Genomic DNA, 21,005 nt, shown 5'->3' on the forward strand with positions numbered 1-21,005 from the left:
TTAGGATTGTAGGTGAATTGGTTGTAAATAGGAAAGCAGGAGGTTTCATTTGTTGCTCATTGTTGCTTTAGTTGTGAAGACTGTAGGGCATAAGTCTAATGTATCTATGCTTCACAACAAATAAACTGACAGTCAATGTTGTTACAAAGGTTTTGTAACTTACTCATATAAGTCATAGTAACTTTGGTAATCTGTTTATGCTTTCAACATCACACACATCTTTGCCCCTTTTCCTTCATTGTGTTCATCTGGCAAAAACAAAGAGTATCTTAAGTACTTCAAGTAGGCTGTTCAATTATTCTAACATTCCATTAAGTACAAACTGTACCATACAATTATCTTGGGATGAAAGGCTTCTAACCCTATGGATTGAAGCTTCAGTTTTTGCAGTATACCTAGTCCACATTACTGAAAGTGCCTAGTGTGCCAGTCCATTTCCTAGCTTTGTGTGCAAGTAGTCTTGTGTATGCACATGCACACAACATAAAAGCTGTTACACTTTCAGTGTTGACCTTGAATATTATATTGTATGTACATTATGAAATAATAAAGATTAAAAATTTCTCATTTTACAATTCTAGAAGCAGTATAACTGCATATAAGGGGAACACAAATGACCAGGAATATAAGGCCAGTCCCATCACATCTAGTAGTTGTAGTTCAATGGTCATGTCGAACTATTGTCTGTTTGTCATTAATAAGAAAACAGGACATATCATCACCCGTCTTTCGTGTAATGCAAATACGGTATATACTGTACTATTTTGTTACATGTTTGTTTTTTATCAATATGTAGTATCTTGTGACTAGGTTCTGTATGAATAGTACTGTCTGGATTATTGAGGTAGCACTTCTCATTATTTTGCCAAAATGCCTCCCAACTGAAAGTCATAAAAATGTTTTGTATATACTAGTACATATGTACATTATATATTTCCATTGGGGTGGAGGTATACTAGTTTTATATAGTTGAAGATGCATTTTGTATGAGATTGATTCCTTCCATTGCTTTTTATTTTCAATGTTATCATAGTCACTCGTCTTGAGAAGCTGAATTTCCCTTGCAGGTGGAGCCATTGTGTGCAGGGGAAGGCATTAGAGGCAATACTATTCTGTGTCAGCCCACTCCCAGGTCAGAAACACAGAATCTACACACCTGCCCGTATTGTAGTTACACAAGTAAAAGAACCACCCATATGCGAGATCATATCAATTCTCACATTGGAAATAGACCATTTAGTTGTGGGTTTTGCTCTCTGACATTTACCCAGAAGTCTACTCTGAAATCTCACATTCGGTTGCACACCGGGGAGAAGCCATTTGCTTGTCCTTACTGTCCTTACCGTGCCACCCAGAAAAATCATGTGACAACGCACATCATTGGGAGACACAAAGACAAGATGTCTAGATAAGTGATTGCCAGAAACACTCATGGAAGTGGATCATGTTTTATGTTTAAATAGAAAGTCTGGATATATTTTTGTAATTGATCATTGCTAAAGTGCAAGTCTCCGAAGCCTGGATAAATAGAGGGTAGTCAGGAAGGTCATCTGAAGAAGATTGCTAATGCTTAAGTAAAGACAAAATCGAGGATGGAGAAATAAGTGACTCGGTGTTTGACTGGAACTTTGTCGTTACGAAAATAAAGTTACTTTACACTTTGGGATTGATTAAATATTTTGATGTTTGAGTTGTTAAGTAGTTACAATAATTGGACATTCTTTGGTGTAATGCTGTACGTATGTGCAGAAAGTTGTCCTTGTTGGTCATAGCTTGCCTCTTATTGTCTCTGTTCTATCATATGGAGCATTTTTTTTATAATATATATAGCATATTCCACATCATTATAGTTAATGCAAGGAATGTTCTTAATTTTGTTCTGTCACCCTGATACTGTGGACAGAAAATACCACGTTTGGTATAAGGATTTTATTATGTCATCATTTATTATATCTGTTCACGTGTAGTCTTTTCTCTCTCTCTCTCTCTCTCTCTCTCTCTCTCTCTCTCTCTCTCTCTCTCTCTCTCTCTCTCTCTCTCTCTCTCTCTCTCTCTCTCTCTCTCATCCTCTTACTTTGAGTACCTGAAAGCTCTGAAGGCAATGTCAAATTTTGAGAACATGAGGACCATGGTAAGGAAATGAAAGAAGTGAAGCACCATCTGTCATTACAGTGCCCTTTTACAAGATGAAAAAATATTAACTTTTTAAGCTTGAGATTTACTGCGCTTGAGTGAGGTGTTTGTTTTTCTAGTAATTTAGCTTATATATACTGCAGTTTAAGTTTTTTTATATACATAGTAGTATATAGATATTTCCTTGAGAGTTCTTGTCCTCCCCCTCTTTAGTAGCTGCTAATGCATTGTGTTCTTTGCTGGTCATTGATCTTTGAAGTTTGTGATAAGTTTGTGGTACATATTGTAGTTCTTGCCATTTTGTCTTCTTGTAGTTCTTGCCATTTTGTCTTGTACAAATTCAAAAACATAGCAGGCAGTTTATTACGCACTGTATTAGGGGTCTTCCTCTGAATTCTTGTCAGTAACATCAGTCTTCTGTGGGTTTTTTTAGCTGTAATTACACCATTCTACTTAGTTGTGGATTTAAATGGCATTACTGTTGCAAGTTCCATCCGATAGTGAGGGTAATGCTTTCTGTTAGTCTTTTCATACTTTGGTTAGATGGTGGCTTGAAAGCAGATTTGATCATTTATATTACAATATAAAGTATGAACAAATAGAAATTTGGGAGCAAATCATCAACAAGCAAGTTTGTGTGTTGTGTTTTATTTTTAAACATTTGAATTTTTTTCTAAGAAATACTTTTGCATTCTCAGTTTTGCGTTAAAAGATGTACCTGCGTATGTCTGCGTATATTGCATGAGTAAAGTGTAGTTGAACTAATAGCATGGATTAATTTTCAACAGTACTGGTTTTTTCAAGTACGTACAAGTAATTGGTGCTGTCCCATTATGTCTTATAAGGGATTTTTTTCTTTTACAAGTTTTGTATTAAAGTTCTTGTGAGGGGAAATGGAGATATTCCATACATTTAACTTACTCTGTTTATTAAGGTTAGAGTAATGTTATTGATGATGTATAGAGGGTGATTTCTGTTGACCATAACTCTAGGTATTGAGAAAATAAAGATTAAGTAGCTTTTCTAAGTCTTGATTGGGAATTTTTGAGAAGAATTCCAAATTTTTACTACCCACTTTGTAAAAGTAAAAATTCCTCTGCAGGTGGAGCCTCTATTCGGTCTAGCAGGAGATATGAGAGATGGTAGTGACAAAATGACCGAATCTGCAAGGAGTGCCCCAGGCAACCAGCTTTCTTTGGCATCAGATTCTAGCATGACCTCCCTTTCCACAGAATTCAGTCATCTAGCTGCTGTCCGCAAGACTGTTCATGGAAGAACCGTTCATTCTTGTCCGTACTGCAACCATGTTTCCTCTCACACTGACCAGATGAAGGAACACATCAACACACACACTGGTAATAGACCTCATGAATGCCCTTACTGCCAAGCCAGTTTTACCCACAAAAACACACTGAGAACTCATGTTCGTCTTCACACTGGAGAAAAACCCTTTGTATGTCCAGTTTGTCCTTACCGATCAGTTCAGAGAACTCCTCTTAAAAATCACATATTATTTAAACATCCTCAATATAAGTTATAAGTATGGTTTGGTTTGGAAGGAGTTTATCATTTATATTAACTGTAGATAATTTGATTCCAAATCTGTAAGAAATAGTTACTATGTGGCCCATGGTACTGTTTATAGTACTGCACAACATTTCTGCAGTGCTTATGAATTATATAATTGTTATATGATTCATTGTAATACTGTATGATCTTGTAACTAGTTCTTTTGTTGATTTTACTTAATATAGATTTTTTCATGTTTCTGCATTGTTATTATAATAAAAAAGTATTTGTACAAATTCTTTTAGTGCCCTGAAATGCCGAGTTTGTTTCTTGAACAGTATTATAATAATTATTAAAAATAATCAGGTGGGCATGTGAATTATATAAAAATGGGAAAACAGCAAACTAAATTAATAAAGAACTTAACCAAACAAAGTCCGAGAAACCAAGACAAGGGTTCTTGGTTGAAGCTCCGTGAAGTATTCGTTTGCTTATTATGGTATACAGTGGAACCCCCTGTATTCGCGGACTCACACATTCGCGGATTTCTCTCGGGAATGTTTCCCCGCATTATTCACGGAAAATTCGCACGTGCGGTATTTTTCTATGAGAAATATCCACAAATTCCTGGGTTTTTTTTTTATCAATTTCATCATAAAATGCACTTTTTGTGATAAAACTATTAAAAAAACCAAGTATAAAATTTTTTAGTGGTTTTTCTTGAGTTTTAACTAACAAAATAGGCTGTTTTTACCATTTTTATAGGGGTTCCAAACATTCGTGGGTTCTAACTATTCACGGGGGGGGGGGGGGGGCGGGTCTGGTACGCATCCCCTGCGAATACGGGGCGACCACTGTACCTGAAGGCCTCTCTTGAGTCTGTGCTTAGCTTGGCATTTTTTTTGTACAGGCTGTCCCCAGTTATGGGGGTGGGGGGGGTTTCTATTCTCAGTGGGGTGCTCATAAGCGAAAACTGCCATTAACTGAAACTCTGTGATTTATGGCGCTGATAAGCAAAACTCTGCCCGTTATAGCGCCATAAATTGCCAATTTTATGGCGAAACAATACAGAAGGAGAGATGCTGAGGAGCATCATAAGGAGGGTTGGTCATGCGTGTGGCTGCTTTTTTCCTCTGACATAACGTTTCATGGAACTGAGACGTATAAAAAACTATAAAAAAAAATATTTCACTTTCCCTGTCAAGAGGGCTGTCAGTATTAAGTTAACGAGAACACAGAAAACCTGGCGTTCCAGGGCCAAGGCCGAGAAGGAGCAGAAGAAACCATAATAACAGCACACACACTAAAACACAAGCGAAACGGACAATGAACCGGGTAAAGGCCGAGAGAGGTCAACCACAACTCTTGCCCAGGCGGTTAAGAAAAGACTGACGGGGTGGCGTAGATGCGTGGTCCTTGACCACTCTTCACCCGATATGCGCACGCGTTGCCAGATCTCACAAGATTCCTTACTTTCATCTGCGATTTAACCGGATCCAGCCAGGTGCTAGTAATGATCCTAGTGTTAAGACCTCAAGGTTTGTAGCTATGAAAAATACAAATTGTCTTAGAAAATTTGTCATATTTCCCAGTTGACACAAAAGGTTAGTTGCATAGATTTTAATAGTACATAGTACTGCAGTGGGAACATAGTGGTAAAATACTCCTATTTGGTACTGTGATTGTAGGTGTCAGTTAAGTAAGTTTCTCTTCCTAAATACATCTGAACTAGATCCAGTCTTGTGAAATAAATATGAGTGGGTTCCTTTATCAAGTGACATTATTCAAGAGAACCAACATTCCAGAGGTGATGAGCTTTGCATAGATACAAGCCAGTCTGTGTGCTTGGTAGTGCTTTGCCAGTAGATAAAGGCAGGCTTAATAAACCTCTGGAATGAGGAACTCTGCTTTAGACTTATTTTGGGAAAAGTTTTTCTGGGAAAAGTCACAAAATTCTTAGATGCATGACACTTAAGGTAAAGAAAGTAAGGTCTTAATGAACTGAAACCTACTTTACATGCCATTTTATCAAGATGAAGGTTGGGGCTCGGAACAGGGCACAGCACAAAGTAGCTAAGTATGACTGGAAAATCTGCTTAATGAAACCCCTTCAGATTCTCATGACAAAATCTGTCATCCTCTTCTCATCCACTACGGCTTGACACTGTAAAGTTGTATATTGCCATAGAAAAGTATTTTGAGTACAGCATCCTCTATGATGTACACACCTCTGGAAAGGGGAAAAAGTTGGAAATAAACCATTCAAGTTAATTGTTATTATGATGTGATGGACAAAATTGCTAGTGGCTGAAATATAAAAAGGTTAATTTTCACACCAAGCTACAGTGGGAAGCTCATGTTGTATTATATGAAAGAATATATGTACTGTTAAAGCAAAAGTACGTAATGCCGTTTTTAAGCAAGGACTACCCTAATAAATAATAATCAGCAATGATAATGGCAATAATTGCTATGTTACAGTCTTTTTTTTTTCTTTGTATATCTATGTTATTTTAACAAATCAGTTAAAGAAATTGCCAGAATTGCCATTATTTCCAGTTAATCCTTTTATAGATTTTTCAAAGAGCTCTGCTACTAACTTAATAAATGAAATTTGAACCTTATCATTAATAAAAGACAAAGCCTTCAAGCTAGGCGTTTGAAAGCTAAATACGTACATTAGGTTAGTGGTCTGGAGGGAAGACTTAATATGTAATACATAATTATAATAATATACAGCATAAGGATATTTGTTGACTTTCATGAGAACAGTGACAACTTGGAATTAATATGTAATACATAATTAGTAATAATATACAGCATAAGGATATTTGTTGACTTTCATGAGAACAGTGACAACTTGCAATACATAATGATATATTTTTAATGAATACATCATCAGTGTGGTTGCATGAATGGCTGGGGAAATAGTAGTGGAAGAATTTATTTAGTTTTCATTTTGTTTATTTTTTTTTCTCAATATATTGAAGTGTCTGCTTCATCTAATTGTCAACTAAGGAAATTATATTAATCTTTTAAGAAGCACTACGCTAGAGGGTTTTCATGTGAGCAATTGCTAACTTATCATTTTCTTTGATAACTTATTTTTCCTAATATTTGCCAAAATAGTTGAAGCAGATTTACAAACGTAGCAAACTAAAACAAATGATTGACTAGGCATCAGATTCAGTCTTCAAGACCCTGGAGTGGGTTTATGATGAATAATTGAGAATGGCAAAGCACAGCTGTACTGCTTGTAAGTGCTCAGTCATCTATCCTCACATTGTGATCTTGTGACTATGTAGAGCACTATAGAAGTGGAATCAAGTGAATGGTCTTTAAAATTATATTTCCGATGCATTTTTGGTAATGTGAAAGGGAACTTATAATATAATTATCTCCATTACCTTTATGTCATCAGTTTGCCCTTCTTGATCTATAAAGGTTGAATACTTTCCCATTGAAAGTTTTTCATCATTGCTCCATTAGTGTTTATGATAGGGCTTCATCTTAAGGATAAATGATTCAATTAAGGACATGATTAAACCGACTTCGTCTACAGGTAGAGGAGGATGAAGAACGAGAGTCTCCTGACGATGGAATCTCCTACACCCCTGTAAGAGCAGAGTGGCTTATGAGCCATAGTGCCTTATCTCTGCCATCATCTGATGTGATGCCTCAGATTGCACCCACGACGTCTGCCCCTTCCACTTCCATTGATGCTGGGAATCTTCCCTCGTTGAATAGGCGTGCTACAGTTGCTGATAGACGTTATTCGTGTTCTTATTGTAGTTTCCGAACGACAAGAAACAGTCTCTTGAAAGAACACATCAACACGCACACTGGGGAGAGACCCTTCGCCTGTCCGTACTGTCCTTACAGCTCTTCCCATAGGACAACTCTGACTACACACATCAAGACTCATACTGGAGAAAAACCATTTGCCTGCCCTATGTGCCCATATCGAGCCATTCAGAAGTCATCGTTGAATTGCCACATGCATAAACATAGGCGTCATGTAGACATTCTCAAAAAATAATTGAATTTGGTGAGGTATATATCAATTATTCAAGGGGTTTCTTCATGATAGTTTCTGTTCTTCAAAGGAGTCAAGTGTATTTTGTTGATATATGAAGAGGTGCCTTTTTATTAATTTACAGTGCTATTTGTTACTTCTGAGGTTAACGTGGCAAGTTTTCAAGAAATATGCTCATTTAGTTACAGTAAATGATTAGCTAAATGTAGTTATTAAAAAGTTGTACTGTACCCATTGTGAATGCTGCATGTTAGTTTAGTTTTCTGAACTGTGAGTAGTTGAAAAGCATACACCTTAATTGCAAGAGATTTAGAATTCATTTTTCCTTTACCTGCCTGATTTTAGTGTAGTATTTTGGATATTTCTTCCTGCAGCATTTAAGAAAAAGAGTTGAAGGAACTTCTGTTTAAGTCACCTTTTATTTCTTTGTGAGATATTAAAAAAAGAGTAAGATCACAAACCTCCTCCTCAGGTGGATCGAGAGATGGTTAATAATCAGTGGACTGCCGATGGGAGAAGATCATCAGGGGAAAGCCTGAGAGCGGATGCTGCTGTCTCATCTGCTGCTGCTGCTGCTGCATCCAGTAAACTACATCAGTGTCCTCATTGCTCTTACAGCACTCCAGATTCCAATAGGCTGAAAAGGCACACTTTGAAACACACGGGCGAAAGGCCTTTCTCGTGCCCATATTGTACTTACCGGGCAGCCCGCAAAGAAGTTCTGAAAGATCATATCAACGGCCACACTGGAGAACGACCCCACGGGTGCCCTTACTGCCCATATACGGCTGCCAGAAGAAGCAATTTAGTTGTTCATATTCGCATGCACACAGGGGAGAAACCATACTCTTGCACATACTGTTCTTACCAGACTACGCGGAAATCTACTCTCAATGCTCACTTGCAGATTCACAAAAATTCCAGTTAAATACATCATAGTGCTCTATGATGGAATAGTCTTTGACTTAAAACCTGTAAGTGTTAAATTTCTCAAGAATATTTTTTTTCCTGTGATAGGAAATAGCAAATTATTTTGATACAGGTCTCTATTGAGTTGGGTACAAAGATGTCAATGTAGGAATTGATTCGCTCCTTGTTGTTTGGTGTTTAACCTGAAAGTTTTGCTTAAAGGACTCATTCCCAGTTATGATCTCATTAATGATGTAGTATGTAGTGGATGGTATAAGTCAATAGTCTTTTCTTGGTCACAGCAAATTTGTATAGAAAGTTAACAAATAGTTAGTACCGGTGTTGTATTATTAACTACGGAAAGACATATACTTCATAATATACTGTACACAAAAATATATTGTGATAGGTACGTAGTTGTGTATTGTCACAAATTTGAATGCTGTTATGTTTAAGCTTGGCTAACAGTAGATTAAAGGTGTAAATCAAATTTCTTGTTTTGCTTTGAACAGAACCTTCTTGTTCTCATAAAACCCCTCCCAATTTTTATTTTCATTTTGCATACTAACTACTATAGACGTAGGGTTTCCTTTTGAATTCTTGTGAAGTAGTATAGGAGACTTTTAGGGTTGCAGACTTTCTGCTGGGTGAATGTCGCATTCTGAATATTATTGATTATAGTACGTAGTAGTACTTGTTGATGCATGATGAAAAGGATGCTTCATTTCATACCAGCCCTTCATTATGGATAAATTCCTTCATAATACAGAATATAATGACAGTTTTAAAATTTACAATGAGATTTAGCTTCTATTATGGTTGCTTTTTTGGGGATAGGATTTAATATTGCCAGTGGTGAGATACTTATTACTACTACTATAATAACTTTTATGTTAACAACTTTCATCAGTGACATTTGTTAATTACTGCTGTACTGCATACTATCGGCGGGTTTCTGTAAAAGAAAATACTGTCCTCACTTAATACATTGTCATCATCATTATCCGTGCATTTGCAGAACTGTTATTGCTTTAAAAAAGGGTATGTGTAAATATGTTTCTATGTACACCATCTTTGCATTTTTATTATTGATGTTAATATGAAAAGTTAATGGTTGTTGTTAGTATTCAAAGAATATTAACATGCTTGAGGTTGTCTAATTTGATGTGTTTACAGTATATGTATAATGAAAGCATAAAGGGTGTCGCAAAATAATGGGTGTCGCAATTATTTTGTATGGCCACTTTGCTGATGTAGACTTTTGCCAGGCAACTCACACAAATGTAGGCTTTTGCCAGGTAACTCACACAGAAGAATGAGCAAAAGGGGGGAATGGGAAGTAATGAAATTTAAGGAAAAGTAAACTATTGAAGTTACCCCTTTGAGATTCCAATGATGTCATCTGTATAAAATTAAAAAATAACCATATTTTGGCACCAGATAATACTGGGATGATGTCATGTGTGGCTGGGTTAACTATCGCCCATGCAAATAGGGGCTCCGTAAAAACGGATACATCACACCTTTGGTTTTACTTGTTTTTCCTAATTCTCCATAGACTTTTAAACACAGCAACTCATAACTATACTCGGTTTTTTTTCCATCTGTCCACCCGCCAGTGGTGTTTGCGTATGGTAACACTGCGTCCCGGGCTTTAGATAGTTACATTCAGTTTACATTCAACAATTATAATAATACCCTATTTCGAATATTAACGGCGTAATTTGCATACAGTAAATTATAAAACACTTTTCAGTTGGAAAGGTACACCCAGATATCCTTTTATTTACCTAAAACTTATACATAGCGTAACTATCCTAAGCCCGGGACGCAGTGTTACCATACGCAAACACCACAGGCGGGTGGACAGGTGGAAAAAAACAGAGCATAGCAGTATGTATCGTAAGGAAAGGACATTTACTTTACTTTTTTATGATGCAAAAAGAATTTTCTATAATGCAAAAAGAATGTATAAGTCTGTTTTACGTTTTTTATTAATACATGATAAGTGGAAGTTTCTGTTCTCAGCTAACTTCATCACATCATCTTGACTGTATATAGTACAGTGATGCCTCAACCTGACGTGATTCGAGTTGCGCGAATTCACAATGAGGTGAACTTTTCACTGGCTAATTTATCATATGCGAGGATTTCACAGACATGCAAACGTAACATTTTTGAATCCTGGAGAAACTCTGCACAAGCGTTTGATTTATTTTGTAGTAATTTATAAGTATTCAAACTTTGATGTATAAATTAAATAACATTAAATAGTAAAAATAATTCTCTCTCTCTCTCTCTCTCTCTCTCTCTCTCTCTCTCTCTCGCTCTCTCTCTCTCCCTCCTCTGGCTCTCCTCTCTCTCTTTTCTCCTTCTCTCTCTCGTAGTTAGTGGTGTTAGAGGTAGATCATTTTTAATTGATCTAGTTTTACCTTTACAGTCCAGAACTGTAAATGTGCTGTTCTAAAACAGACACATAACTAAGAGTTGTATCAGTCAAAATAAAAGGACTGTCTGTTCATGAAAAGGAATTTCAGAACGAAGAGAGTGAAATAGAATAAAGAATTTCTTAAAAGAGGCTGTGTAGACTTCCAAAAATAGATAGTCGGTCGAAGAGAATGAAATAGAATAAAGAATTTCTTAAAAGAGGCTGTGTAGACTTCCAAAAATAGATAGGTCGGTCAGAAGGGGGAAAGAATGGAGAAATACTACATTGTATTATGTAATCTTCACACACTCCTATATTTTTACCAAGCATTTACGTATTTCTTTTTTTAAGGGCAATTTATTAAGCTAACTTTTAAATGAAATTACAGTAACTTTAATTTCATTTGAAAGTTAGCATAATACTTAGGGAGCATGATTAGGATCATATTTAGTGTTCAAACCCTTGAAGTAAGCATTTATTAATATTTTTAGACCATGCCAAACTTACGCGAAAATTCCCCTTGCGCGAGTGGGTCTGGAACCTAACCTCGCTTAAGTTTAGAGGGCATACGACTAAGATGGAATGTAATAGTTTGGTATCAAAAGGCCACCAACACTGTCATTCCTTCATTGAATTTATTATTAATCTCATAAACAATAAGCCAGAATATAAAAATAAGTAAGATAAAAGATCTGACCGAATCACATCCCTCTGACTGAATCACATCCCTCTGACTGAATCACATCCCTCTGACCCGAATCACATCCCTCTGGGCCACGGGATGAATTTTCAAATGCTGGGCAAAAATTCAACCAAGTCACAGTTCAAGGAATTGTGCTCTTGGCCCTGAAAAGACCAGAGGGAACTGGATGGAAGGTTGTGCAGGTGGGACTGAAAGGAGATGGCAGGAATACCTTTGTTAGTGCTAAAATTGCCCTGCGTAAGGTGCAGTGTACTATAAGGAATCAAGATATTCAAAATGAGTTTAAAATAGCATTGACTCTTCTCTGAAACTTATGAGCATTTACTTCAACAATTCTGCCATGAAAATCATTCTGCAGTTTTGCAGTGAAGGGTGCGAAAGATGGGTGCCACCACAACAAAATGTGCGTGCTAATGTCCTACAAAAGTTAGTACTATACATATACGCTAGTTATGGAAGTGCTGGCTTGAGCTGAAGGCACCCAGTGTCAGTTCCCCGTTGAAATGTTACTTAGATGGTACGTACTAGTCTATGACCAGTGTTGGGAGCCAAAGGAAACAGCCTTTTTGAAGAAAGATAAGAGGGAACTTACTGAAACCCAAGTAGAGCAGTATCCAGTAATCTTAGAACAAAAGAATTATGTTTTCTGGCAATATTTAAGACAACTTTATTCATTACAACTCTGTTGATCACATGTTGCAGTTCCTCAGTCCAATGAAGCTGGTTGCACCAACTTGTTCCTATAAAATCTAGATGACCCCACTGCACATTCCTAGCCTTCTTATGATGTCACAACTGCTCCTAGTCATTCTTCCATGTCACTGTGGAGTTAACAAGCTGATGTGTCACTCCCTGGGTTGAACTTCCAAGTGATTCATACTATTGGGCCTTTATATTTTCATCATTCATTTAATTCTCTGCATATATTTTTCTTGGTTCAACTTGATTTGCTTGATTTACTACAGTTTTGTGTCTGGAGAGCCTGCATTGTTTTCCTTCTTCACATTACAGGCAGTCCCTGGTTAATGATGTGGGGGGGGGGGGGGGGGATCCATTCCCAGCTGATGCCGCTGACCAAAAATCGGTGCTAGCAGCACTAAAAACCTGTTTAACGGCACTGGTAACCAGAGATAAGGAAGATAGAAATGCCAGCTATTAGGTACTAGTTTGATAGAATTAAAATACTCCAATGTATGTAAAGTTATATCTTAGTTGTGAATATTTAAGTAAAATCTTTTTGGTTTTGTCTCTGCTGTGGCTACGTGGGTACCATATATACATACGTACTTGCATATCATGCAACTTTTGAAGACCTAATTTTGGAGCTAATTTTAAGGGGGTCGCATCATGCACAACATATGAAATTAGCGTGTGTAACATTCACATACTAGTATCGTTTGATAAAATACAAACATAATGAGTATGCATCTTTTCCTTGGATTATAAATAGTTATGCTTTACTTCACTGCATCCAATAATATTGTATGTATTTTCATATTACGTACTATTGTTGTATTATAAAATACAAAAATAGTAATCAATGTTTTGGTTTGGAAATCACCTGAGGACGATTGCAAGGTAAGTTTATTTTGCTGTATTGAAGTCAAATCAGAGCGAATTTCTTGCTCCTAGTTAGCGTAAATGAATCTCAAGATACTATTGATTGTTATGGGACAAGGTTATTTTACGTTATACAACGTGTTTTCAAGTCAAAATGTCACTTGAATTCATATCGTTGTGAACAAAATTTTTTTTTAATTTTTCTCTAGTAGATGGCACTTAGGGCGTGGTTATTGGGTAAAAAAAATCAACAGATATTTTGACTAGATTTCTTCAGAATACTACGAGCTTTACATATTTATCATTTATCGGAGCGAACACAGTAAAATGTGTTCTTTCATGCCAAATAGTTTTGATTAAAACACATTTCTCTCAAATTTTGTTTACAGTAGAGTTTGATGGTGCTATACCGAGGTTTCCATGTTGCCGATGCATGATAATAGACGTTAGCTGATGGACACTCTTTCCTTGGTTTCAGCTACAACAGCAGCTTAAATTTAGCAGTATATGCCCTTGCTGATTTTTTCTTCATAGAGAATAAAGATATAGTAATGTAAAAATATATCAGTCCTATTCTTTTTAACGTCATTTGTAACTACTACTGAAATTATTTACTATTGTACGGTGGTTGAAATGCAAGCAAGCCGCTGTAGTGATCGATTCAGTTCGTAGCAAATCAGCTGTTTCTGGCCGTATGCATTCACACAACAAGTATAACATTACTGACGATACTTTTAGCTTTCTCTTTTACTCTTTTTAACTTAACTAGAAGATGGGATAGATAAGGGTTAGCCTAACTAGAAAATGGGATAGATAAACAGGAGGAAAAGAGGTTAGCCTATTGTAATTTGGGCTTAAAAATTGAACTCGCATGTTACACGAGATACATAATCAAATAATTGTTTTAGGGTGAAAATTTGGGAGTCGCATGATATGCGAGATCGCGTGTTACACGAGTATATACGGTATATCCAGAGTGTAAATATGACTACAGGACTAAACTGGAATCTGACTTGTAACGTACTTAGGGAAAGGAATAACAACAGTGTGGGAGTCAGTGGTTCTAACAGAAAACCAAAAAATAGGATGGGAGCTAGAGCTGAAGGTGTTAACATTTAAACTGTTTCATCAACAAATACTTGCTCTTATTTTGAGGTACAAAACTATTGTGCTTCTTTGCAATATATATGGACATGACGCCCTTTTGAGTGTCAAGAATGTTACATACTTGGTGGTCTGGTTGAACTGCTCACAGTATTAATAACAAAACGGCAGTACAAACATACACAAATCCTCGAAGTACTGTTTACTATTTTTCCCCTTGCAGAGAAATCTAAACTTTTTTATACTGAAGGATGTTTTATATTGTCTTCACATACTGTTCGTAATCACATGTGCTTGTGATTTGTGAACAGCTAGGTTGAGTGAAGTTTTCCATTTACACCTCGTTATTAGAATTATAACACTCGGGTTATTGTAGAATACTACATCACAAAATATAAATTGTCCATCCTGAAGTTGTGTACTATTCAACTCTTGAAGGAAAAGCCATAGCCTGCTCTAAGCAAGCTTTCGTGTTCAACATATGAATTAAAATGAGTGTGAGATTCCACCTGTACTACTTTACTCCTTTCGTATAGGATTGGAGTCCTCAGAAATTCTGGTACTGTAGTTTGTTTAGTTTCAGTGACCTTTCGCTTTTAAGCTTCATCTAGCTTTGAATTTTTCCAGTAAAATCCAGCCTCCTCTGCAGGTGATGCAGTCTGCTGAAGGCATGTTATCAGCGCAAGGGAGGCAACGGGATGGAATCACCACCAACATAATTCGGCAGTACCCACTCTATGTACGTGACCAGGCAGTGGACAGTACAATGAGAGCAAAACTGGAAAAGAAGTTTTCTTGTAGATTTTGCTCCTATAAGACAGTTGCAAGAGGCTTGCTGGAAAATCACATCCGGACTCACACGGGCGAAAAGCCTTACGCGTGTTCGTATTGCCCGTACACGTCGACACAAAAAACAAACCTGACTCGCCACATTAGAAAGCACACTGGGGAGATGCCGTACAAGTGCTCACTTTGCCCGTTTCAAGCTTCTCATAAGATAGCATTGCAGAAACATATGTTGACCCATGACAGATTGAGCGCACCTAGCAGCACAAGTCCTTGGCGGTTGGGTAACCAGTAAGTCGCCAAAGGAAGAATATACTGACATGCAGGTAATGTCATTGTCGTTGCCATTTTATCAGATTAAATTATGATGAGGTCCATGGGTTGGCCTTTTCATTTTCAATGTGCATGCTTTTTTATGTCAGACGGAATTGGAAAAGTTCACAATTTGTTCTTTATTTACATGGCTGTCCTAGGTTAGTGTACTGTACACAATCCAGTAGGTCCATATGAAGTAATCATGAATTCATTCATAAGCCCAATATCAAAGGCAAGATGTGTTGAGCAGTTTCTAAACTTTTATCAGATTGTGTTCTAGAACTGAAATTAACTCTCTCTCTCTCTCTCTCTCTCTCTCTCTCTCTCTCTCTCTCTCTCTCTCTCTCTCTCTCTCTCTCTCTCTCTCTCTCTCTCTCTCTCTCTCTCTCTCTCTCTCTCAGGAATGGAATATGAGTGGAGGGAGCTTGATATACATTGTCAAAACATTTTTAGGGAAATTTTGTTTATCAAAGATGAGTTTGTAAAATATGGGAGAAAGGTTTTCAGTAGTTATAAATCTGTTAATCGTACAGTGTTGTAAACCTGTGAATAGTGCAAGTTAAGATACTTATTGATTTTTTATACCAAAAGGAAATGCATGACAAAGCAGAAAAAAATGTTGTAGAATAGATTGTAGGCCTGTTGATTGAGTGCTGTGAATTTAATGGTGAAACTTTGTTTCCATTTGTATTTTGCATTTCAAAGGGCTGTGGCTACTGTCAGTAAAATTCAGCGTTCTCTGCAGGTGTTGCAGCCGGCTGAAGGCATGTTATGGGCTCCAAGAAACCAAGAAGGAAAGAGCGGCATTTCAGCGCACCTGTATCCACGTTCCTCATTGACTCACCTCGGGAATAATTCCTTAAGAAAAGAAAAAGTTGAAAAACTTTTTGCGTGTACATATTGTTCCTATAAAACCATCAGGAGGGGTTTGTTGGAAAACCACATCCGTACTCACACTGGAGAGCGACCTTATGCTTGCCACTATTGCCCTTACACGGCCACTCAGAAAACAAATTTAACTTCTCACATAAGAACGCATACTGGAGAGAAGCCATTCCAGTGCCCTTATTGTTCGTATCGAGCAGCAAAGAAGAGTAATTTAAAAGATCACCTTCATCAACATGCTGGTGGTGAATTCATTGCACATGACAAGACGACTTGAAGTGTATAACAGCGCTGGTGTTCCCCAAAGTTGAAATTTGTTTGGAAGAACATTTTTCTCAAACTCTTGTTTTGGGAAAGAAAAATCACAACATTAGTTCATCTGAAGTTTGTCAAAAATATGAATGAAAATGATTTCCAGTGCATTTCTTCATTTATTTGCATCTGTACATAAAAAATAATCGCCCTTTATTTGAGAAACAACTGATTTTGACATTCACTTATTTGTCTCTATTTTTGTAAGTGAAAGGCCTACCTTTTGACTTTTAAGAAAACAATACTATGTACTATTACTTTGTTATGAACTTTGTTCATTAGAGCTAAAGAACCAGGTTTTGAGCAGCTATGAATGATATTTTGTCGTTTTTAAAGTGTTGAGTTCATTATTTTGTTAGATAAGATAGAAACATCATGTGTTACAATTAAGTAAGACTCGACCTCCTCAACAGGTGATGCAGGAGGCAGATATGAGGACCAATGATGGAGGTGGAGAAGGGAAAGACAGAAGAAACTATGGACAAAACATAGCATTCTTCGAATCAGGCATCAGGATACATCAGTGCCCATACTGCTCGTATAACACGACGATGCTACAAAACCTGAAGAGGCACATCTTGAGACATACTGGAGAGAAACCCTTCACATGCCCTTACTGCCCTTACAAATCGACCCAGAAGGTTCACGTAGATACACACATGAGAACTCATACAGGGGAGAGACCATACAGTTGCCCCTATTGTCCTGCTCAGTTCAAAACGGGTGCCAACATGAAAAGACATTTAAAAAATCACAAACTACATCAGTAGCGTGTAAAGCAAAAAACATTTTTTTAGGTGGTAAAATAAAACGAGAAAGAATTTTTTAAAGTTTGTGTAAAAAAGTACAGTACTTGGAGTAGTATATACTGTACAGTTTCATTGCAGTGTTATGAAAGCTAGCATCCTGTATTCATTTTTATTTGCTATGCATTGTACAAATGGTGAAATTTAGAATATAAATAGAAAAACCTTTTGTTGTTTATAAATACTATAACCTTAATATTTCAAGTATAATTTTACCACAGTTACATTCTAGGGAAAAGATTTAACTTTTTTTAAATCTCCCGCTGAAAACCCTTATCCCTATAGCCAGACAACAAACTATAAACCCAAAGGGGCTTAAAAGGGAAATTAGACAGGAGAGAGAGAGAGAGAGAGAGAGAGAGAGAGAGAGAGAGAGAGAATATTTTAGGAAAAGGTGAGAAACAATTAAATATGAAGGAATAAAAAATAAAACCAAAACACCTGAATTTATGTCATCAGAAAGAAGGACGAATATGCTCCTTGCTAAAGGATGTGGACATCAGAAGATTCCACAATTGCAGTAGGCAAACTATTCAACAATTTAGTTGTAGCCAAGGCGAAACTCCTTTCAAGCTGAGTAGTATTAAACCAGATGTTAGGAAGCGATATATATTGCTTGTATAGTGTTGTGAGCAAAAGCAGCTAGGTCAGGCGAAGGACACTGCAGAGGATGTTTATTGTTGAAGTACAATTAAGCAACAGACATACTGAACTCACTTTACATCTGTACCGCAAGTCAACATTAAGAGATGGAAAAATAAATTTGACAGATAACATAACCCTGTGCAAGAGTTTCAGTTGAGAGTGAGCACCTAAAGACCACACTAGAAAACAGATCTCCAAGGAAGAAGAATGGTTAAAACACACAGATATCCATCTTCATCATTAACCACTTCTGCAAGATACTTTTTGAGAAACAGAGGTAGCTTTATTATGTTACATACTTCTCAAAAATCCATTTCTTTTTATAAGTTGCTCCTAAAATCTTGAAAGTCACTGACATGTAATACTGTATCATTTAAATGTAAATCAGGATGCAAAGGCAAAGGAGTACTGGATTGACAAATGATCACACTTTAAATGTAAGGAGTAACTGGTTAAGCTTCACGCCCCAAAGTCTAGTCCACTCAAGAATAGTATGTGCCAGATCTCTATTCAAGGATTCTGCAATCCTAGACTCAGGGTGTGGAGATGGAACAACAGCTAGACGACCAGCATCATCACCGTATGCTGATAACTGTCATTTTTGAGATCTCAATATTTAATATTTACAACTGAGCTCCCATGGAAATTATTTGGGAAACCTAAGTGCATTTAATGATCATTATAATATAATAACAAATGAAGGTGTAATTCTCTTAAATGACTGCAGTGAAGATTTCCAACACTTGCTAGTTTACTAGTTGGCTGCAAAAATGTTAACCACATTTTCAAACTTGAAATCGTAATAAAGTACAAAGGAATTGTTCGAACAGAATTTATTAATGCTTTATAGTTATTACAGTTGTATGCCATGGTACGTACATTACTTTGATTATTAAGAACAAATTGCACCTTTGTAGTTTCAATTTAATACTTAACACGTTTTTGTAAACAGGTGTGTAGTACAACAGTAGTATTGTAAAAGACATCCTTTACATTTTGCAGTGTGCAAAGAATAGTAATATACTGTATATGTAGTTTATTGATTGTACTGGCGTATAGATGGGAAATTGGTGTAAAATATTGTTGAATCCTGTTGAAGAGTACCAAATTCTGAGCTCATAAATGATTGTATTCTCTATTTCCATCAGATATTTGGGTAACCTGTTACATACTCTATTGCTCCCTTTTGTTTTGCTATGTAATATTATCATATTTTTTCTTCTCTTTTGAAAATTATACACTAGGATAAGGGTTTAGTATCCTTATTCACTCCAAGTATGGTCATTCATTTTCTGATATTCATTGGCAAGGCATATTTTCTTTGCCCATTTCCTATCCATGTTCCTTGTTAATAATATTATGTGGCCTATTATGAATTGTTAAGGAATTTTTCTCTTGTGGGAGTATTCTGCAGATGTCAAGATTCTATATATACATTTTTTGTAGTATAACCTTTAACCATCTTTGTTTCAAGGTTGGCTGCTCATTTCTTCCATTGAGTTTAGGAAGACTTCTCTCATTTCTGTGGTGGTTCAACCCCAAATGTTGCTTGATCTTGATTCAAATCATCTCTTGTTCAAAATATTCAGCAAGCCTTTGAGAAACATTTTGCACAAAAAAACAAAAAAGTTTTCACATAGTACTATAACTAAATTCCAAATATATGGTTTGTCTAGCACCTGCTTAGTTTGCTTTTATTTCTGGCTGTCTGAAATAATGTCTTCTTCCTCTGAATGGTATGTAGCTTTGGAAACACTTAACCCTTAAACGCCGAAGCGATCTTTTAAAAATCGTCTCCCGTATGCCGGCGGCGTTCGCGAGTGAGCGCCGAAGCGGGAAAAATGTGTCTTTCAAAAACTCACAGCACGCTTAGTTTTCAAGATTAAGAGTTCATTTTTGGCTCCCTTTTTTTTTTTGTCATTGCCTGAAGTTTAGCATGCAACCATCAGAAATAAAAAAAAATATCATTATCATATATAAATATTGGGATATATGACTGCGAAAAAAAATTTCATATATAATTGTATACAAATCGCGCTGTGAGCAAAACGGTTAAAGCTAACGAGTTAATTTTTTTTCGTTTTATTGTACACTAAATTGCGATCATTTTGGTATATAACACATTGTAAAACAATTAAGGCAACACAGAAAAAATATTATCACAAAATGATGCATGCATTCGTAACGTGCGGACGTAAAAAAAAGATGTCTTCAAAAATTCACCATAAATCGAAATATTGTGCTAGAGACTTCCAATTTGTTGCAAAATGAAGGTAATTGATTGAATATTACTAGACTGTAATTGTTGTAGCTTACAATTGCAGTTTTCGACCATTTCGGTCGAGTTATAGTTGACCGAAGGACGAATTTTTTCTATTTATCGTTATTTATATGAAAATATTTCAAAACTGATAAAAGCTACAACCATGGGTTGTTTTTTGTTGTATTTTACATGAAATTGCGCACATTTTCATATATAAAACTCTTATGTAACGGCTAGTTTAAAATGGTGCAAACATTACGACAATCGGACAAAAAAATTTATGATTTTTTCGGAAGAGTTACCGCGCGGACGTAAGGAAAAAGTTTATTTCATAAATTCACCATAAATCGAAATATTGTGCCTGAGACTTCCAATTTGTTGCAAAAGAGGTAAATGATTGAATATTACTGTAATGTAATAGTTTTAGCTTACAATTGCGTTTTTTTACATTTCGGTCGAGTCAAAGTTGACCGAATGTTGAAATTTTGGCACTCATCGTTATTTATATGCAAATATTTCAAAATTGATAAAAGCAACAACCATGGGTTGTTTTTAGTTGTATTCTACATAAAATTGCGCACATTTTCATATATAAAACTTTATGTAACGGC

General features: G+C 36.3%; 1 protein-coding gene across 30 annotated transcripts in view; it reads left to right on the forward strand.

Moving 5' to 3' along the window:
* LOC135205696 (zinc finger and BTB domain-containing protein 7C-like) overlaps window positions 1-21,005 on the forward strand; it is a 262,909-nt gene that overhangs the window by 98,132 nt on the left and 143,772 nt on the right. The window contains exons 6-7 of one of the 30 annotated variants that reach the window (XM_064236627.1): window positions 15,032-15,494; window positions 16,229-16,346. The exons of 23 other annotated variants lie outside the window; for them this stretch is intronic. In XM_064236627.1, coding sequence (XP_064092697.1) covers window positions 15,032-15,463 — 432 coding nt within the window. In that variant the 3' untranslated portion in view covers window positions 15,464-15,494; window positions 16,229-16,346. Of the gene's footprint in view, window positions 1-1,067; window positions 1,913-3,235; window positions 3,772-7,204; window positions 7,696-8,150; window positions 9,056-15,031; window positions 15,495-16,228; window positions 17,009-17,093; window positions 17,656-21,005 lie in introns of those variants that run through there. 6 more of the 30 variants (XM_064236619.1, XM_064236644.1, XM_064236631.1 and 3 more) reach the window with 6 other exon arrangements.

This window comes from Macrobrachium nipponense, chromosome 24 (assembly GCF_015104395.2).
Source record: "Macrobrachium nipponense isolate FS-2020 chromosome 24, ASM1510439v2, whole genome shotgun sequence".
Lineage (NCBI taxonomy): Eukaryota > Metazoa > Arthropoda > Malacostraca > Decapoda > Palaemonidae > Macrobrachium > Macrobrachium nipponense.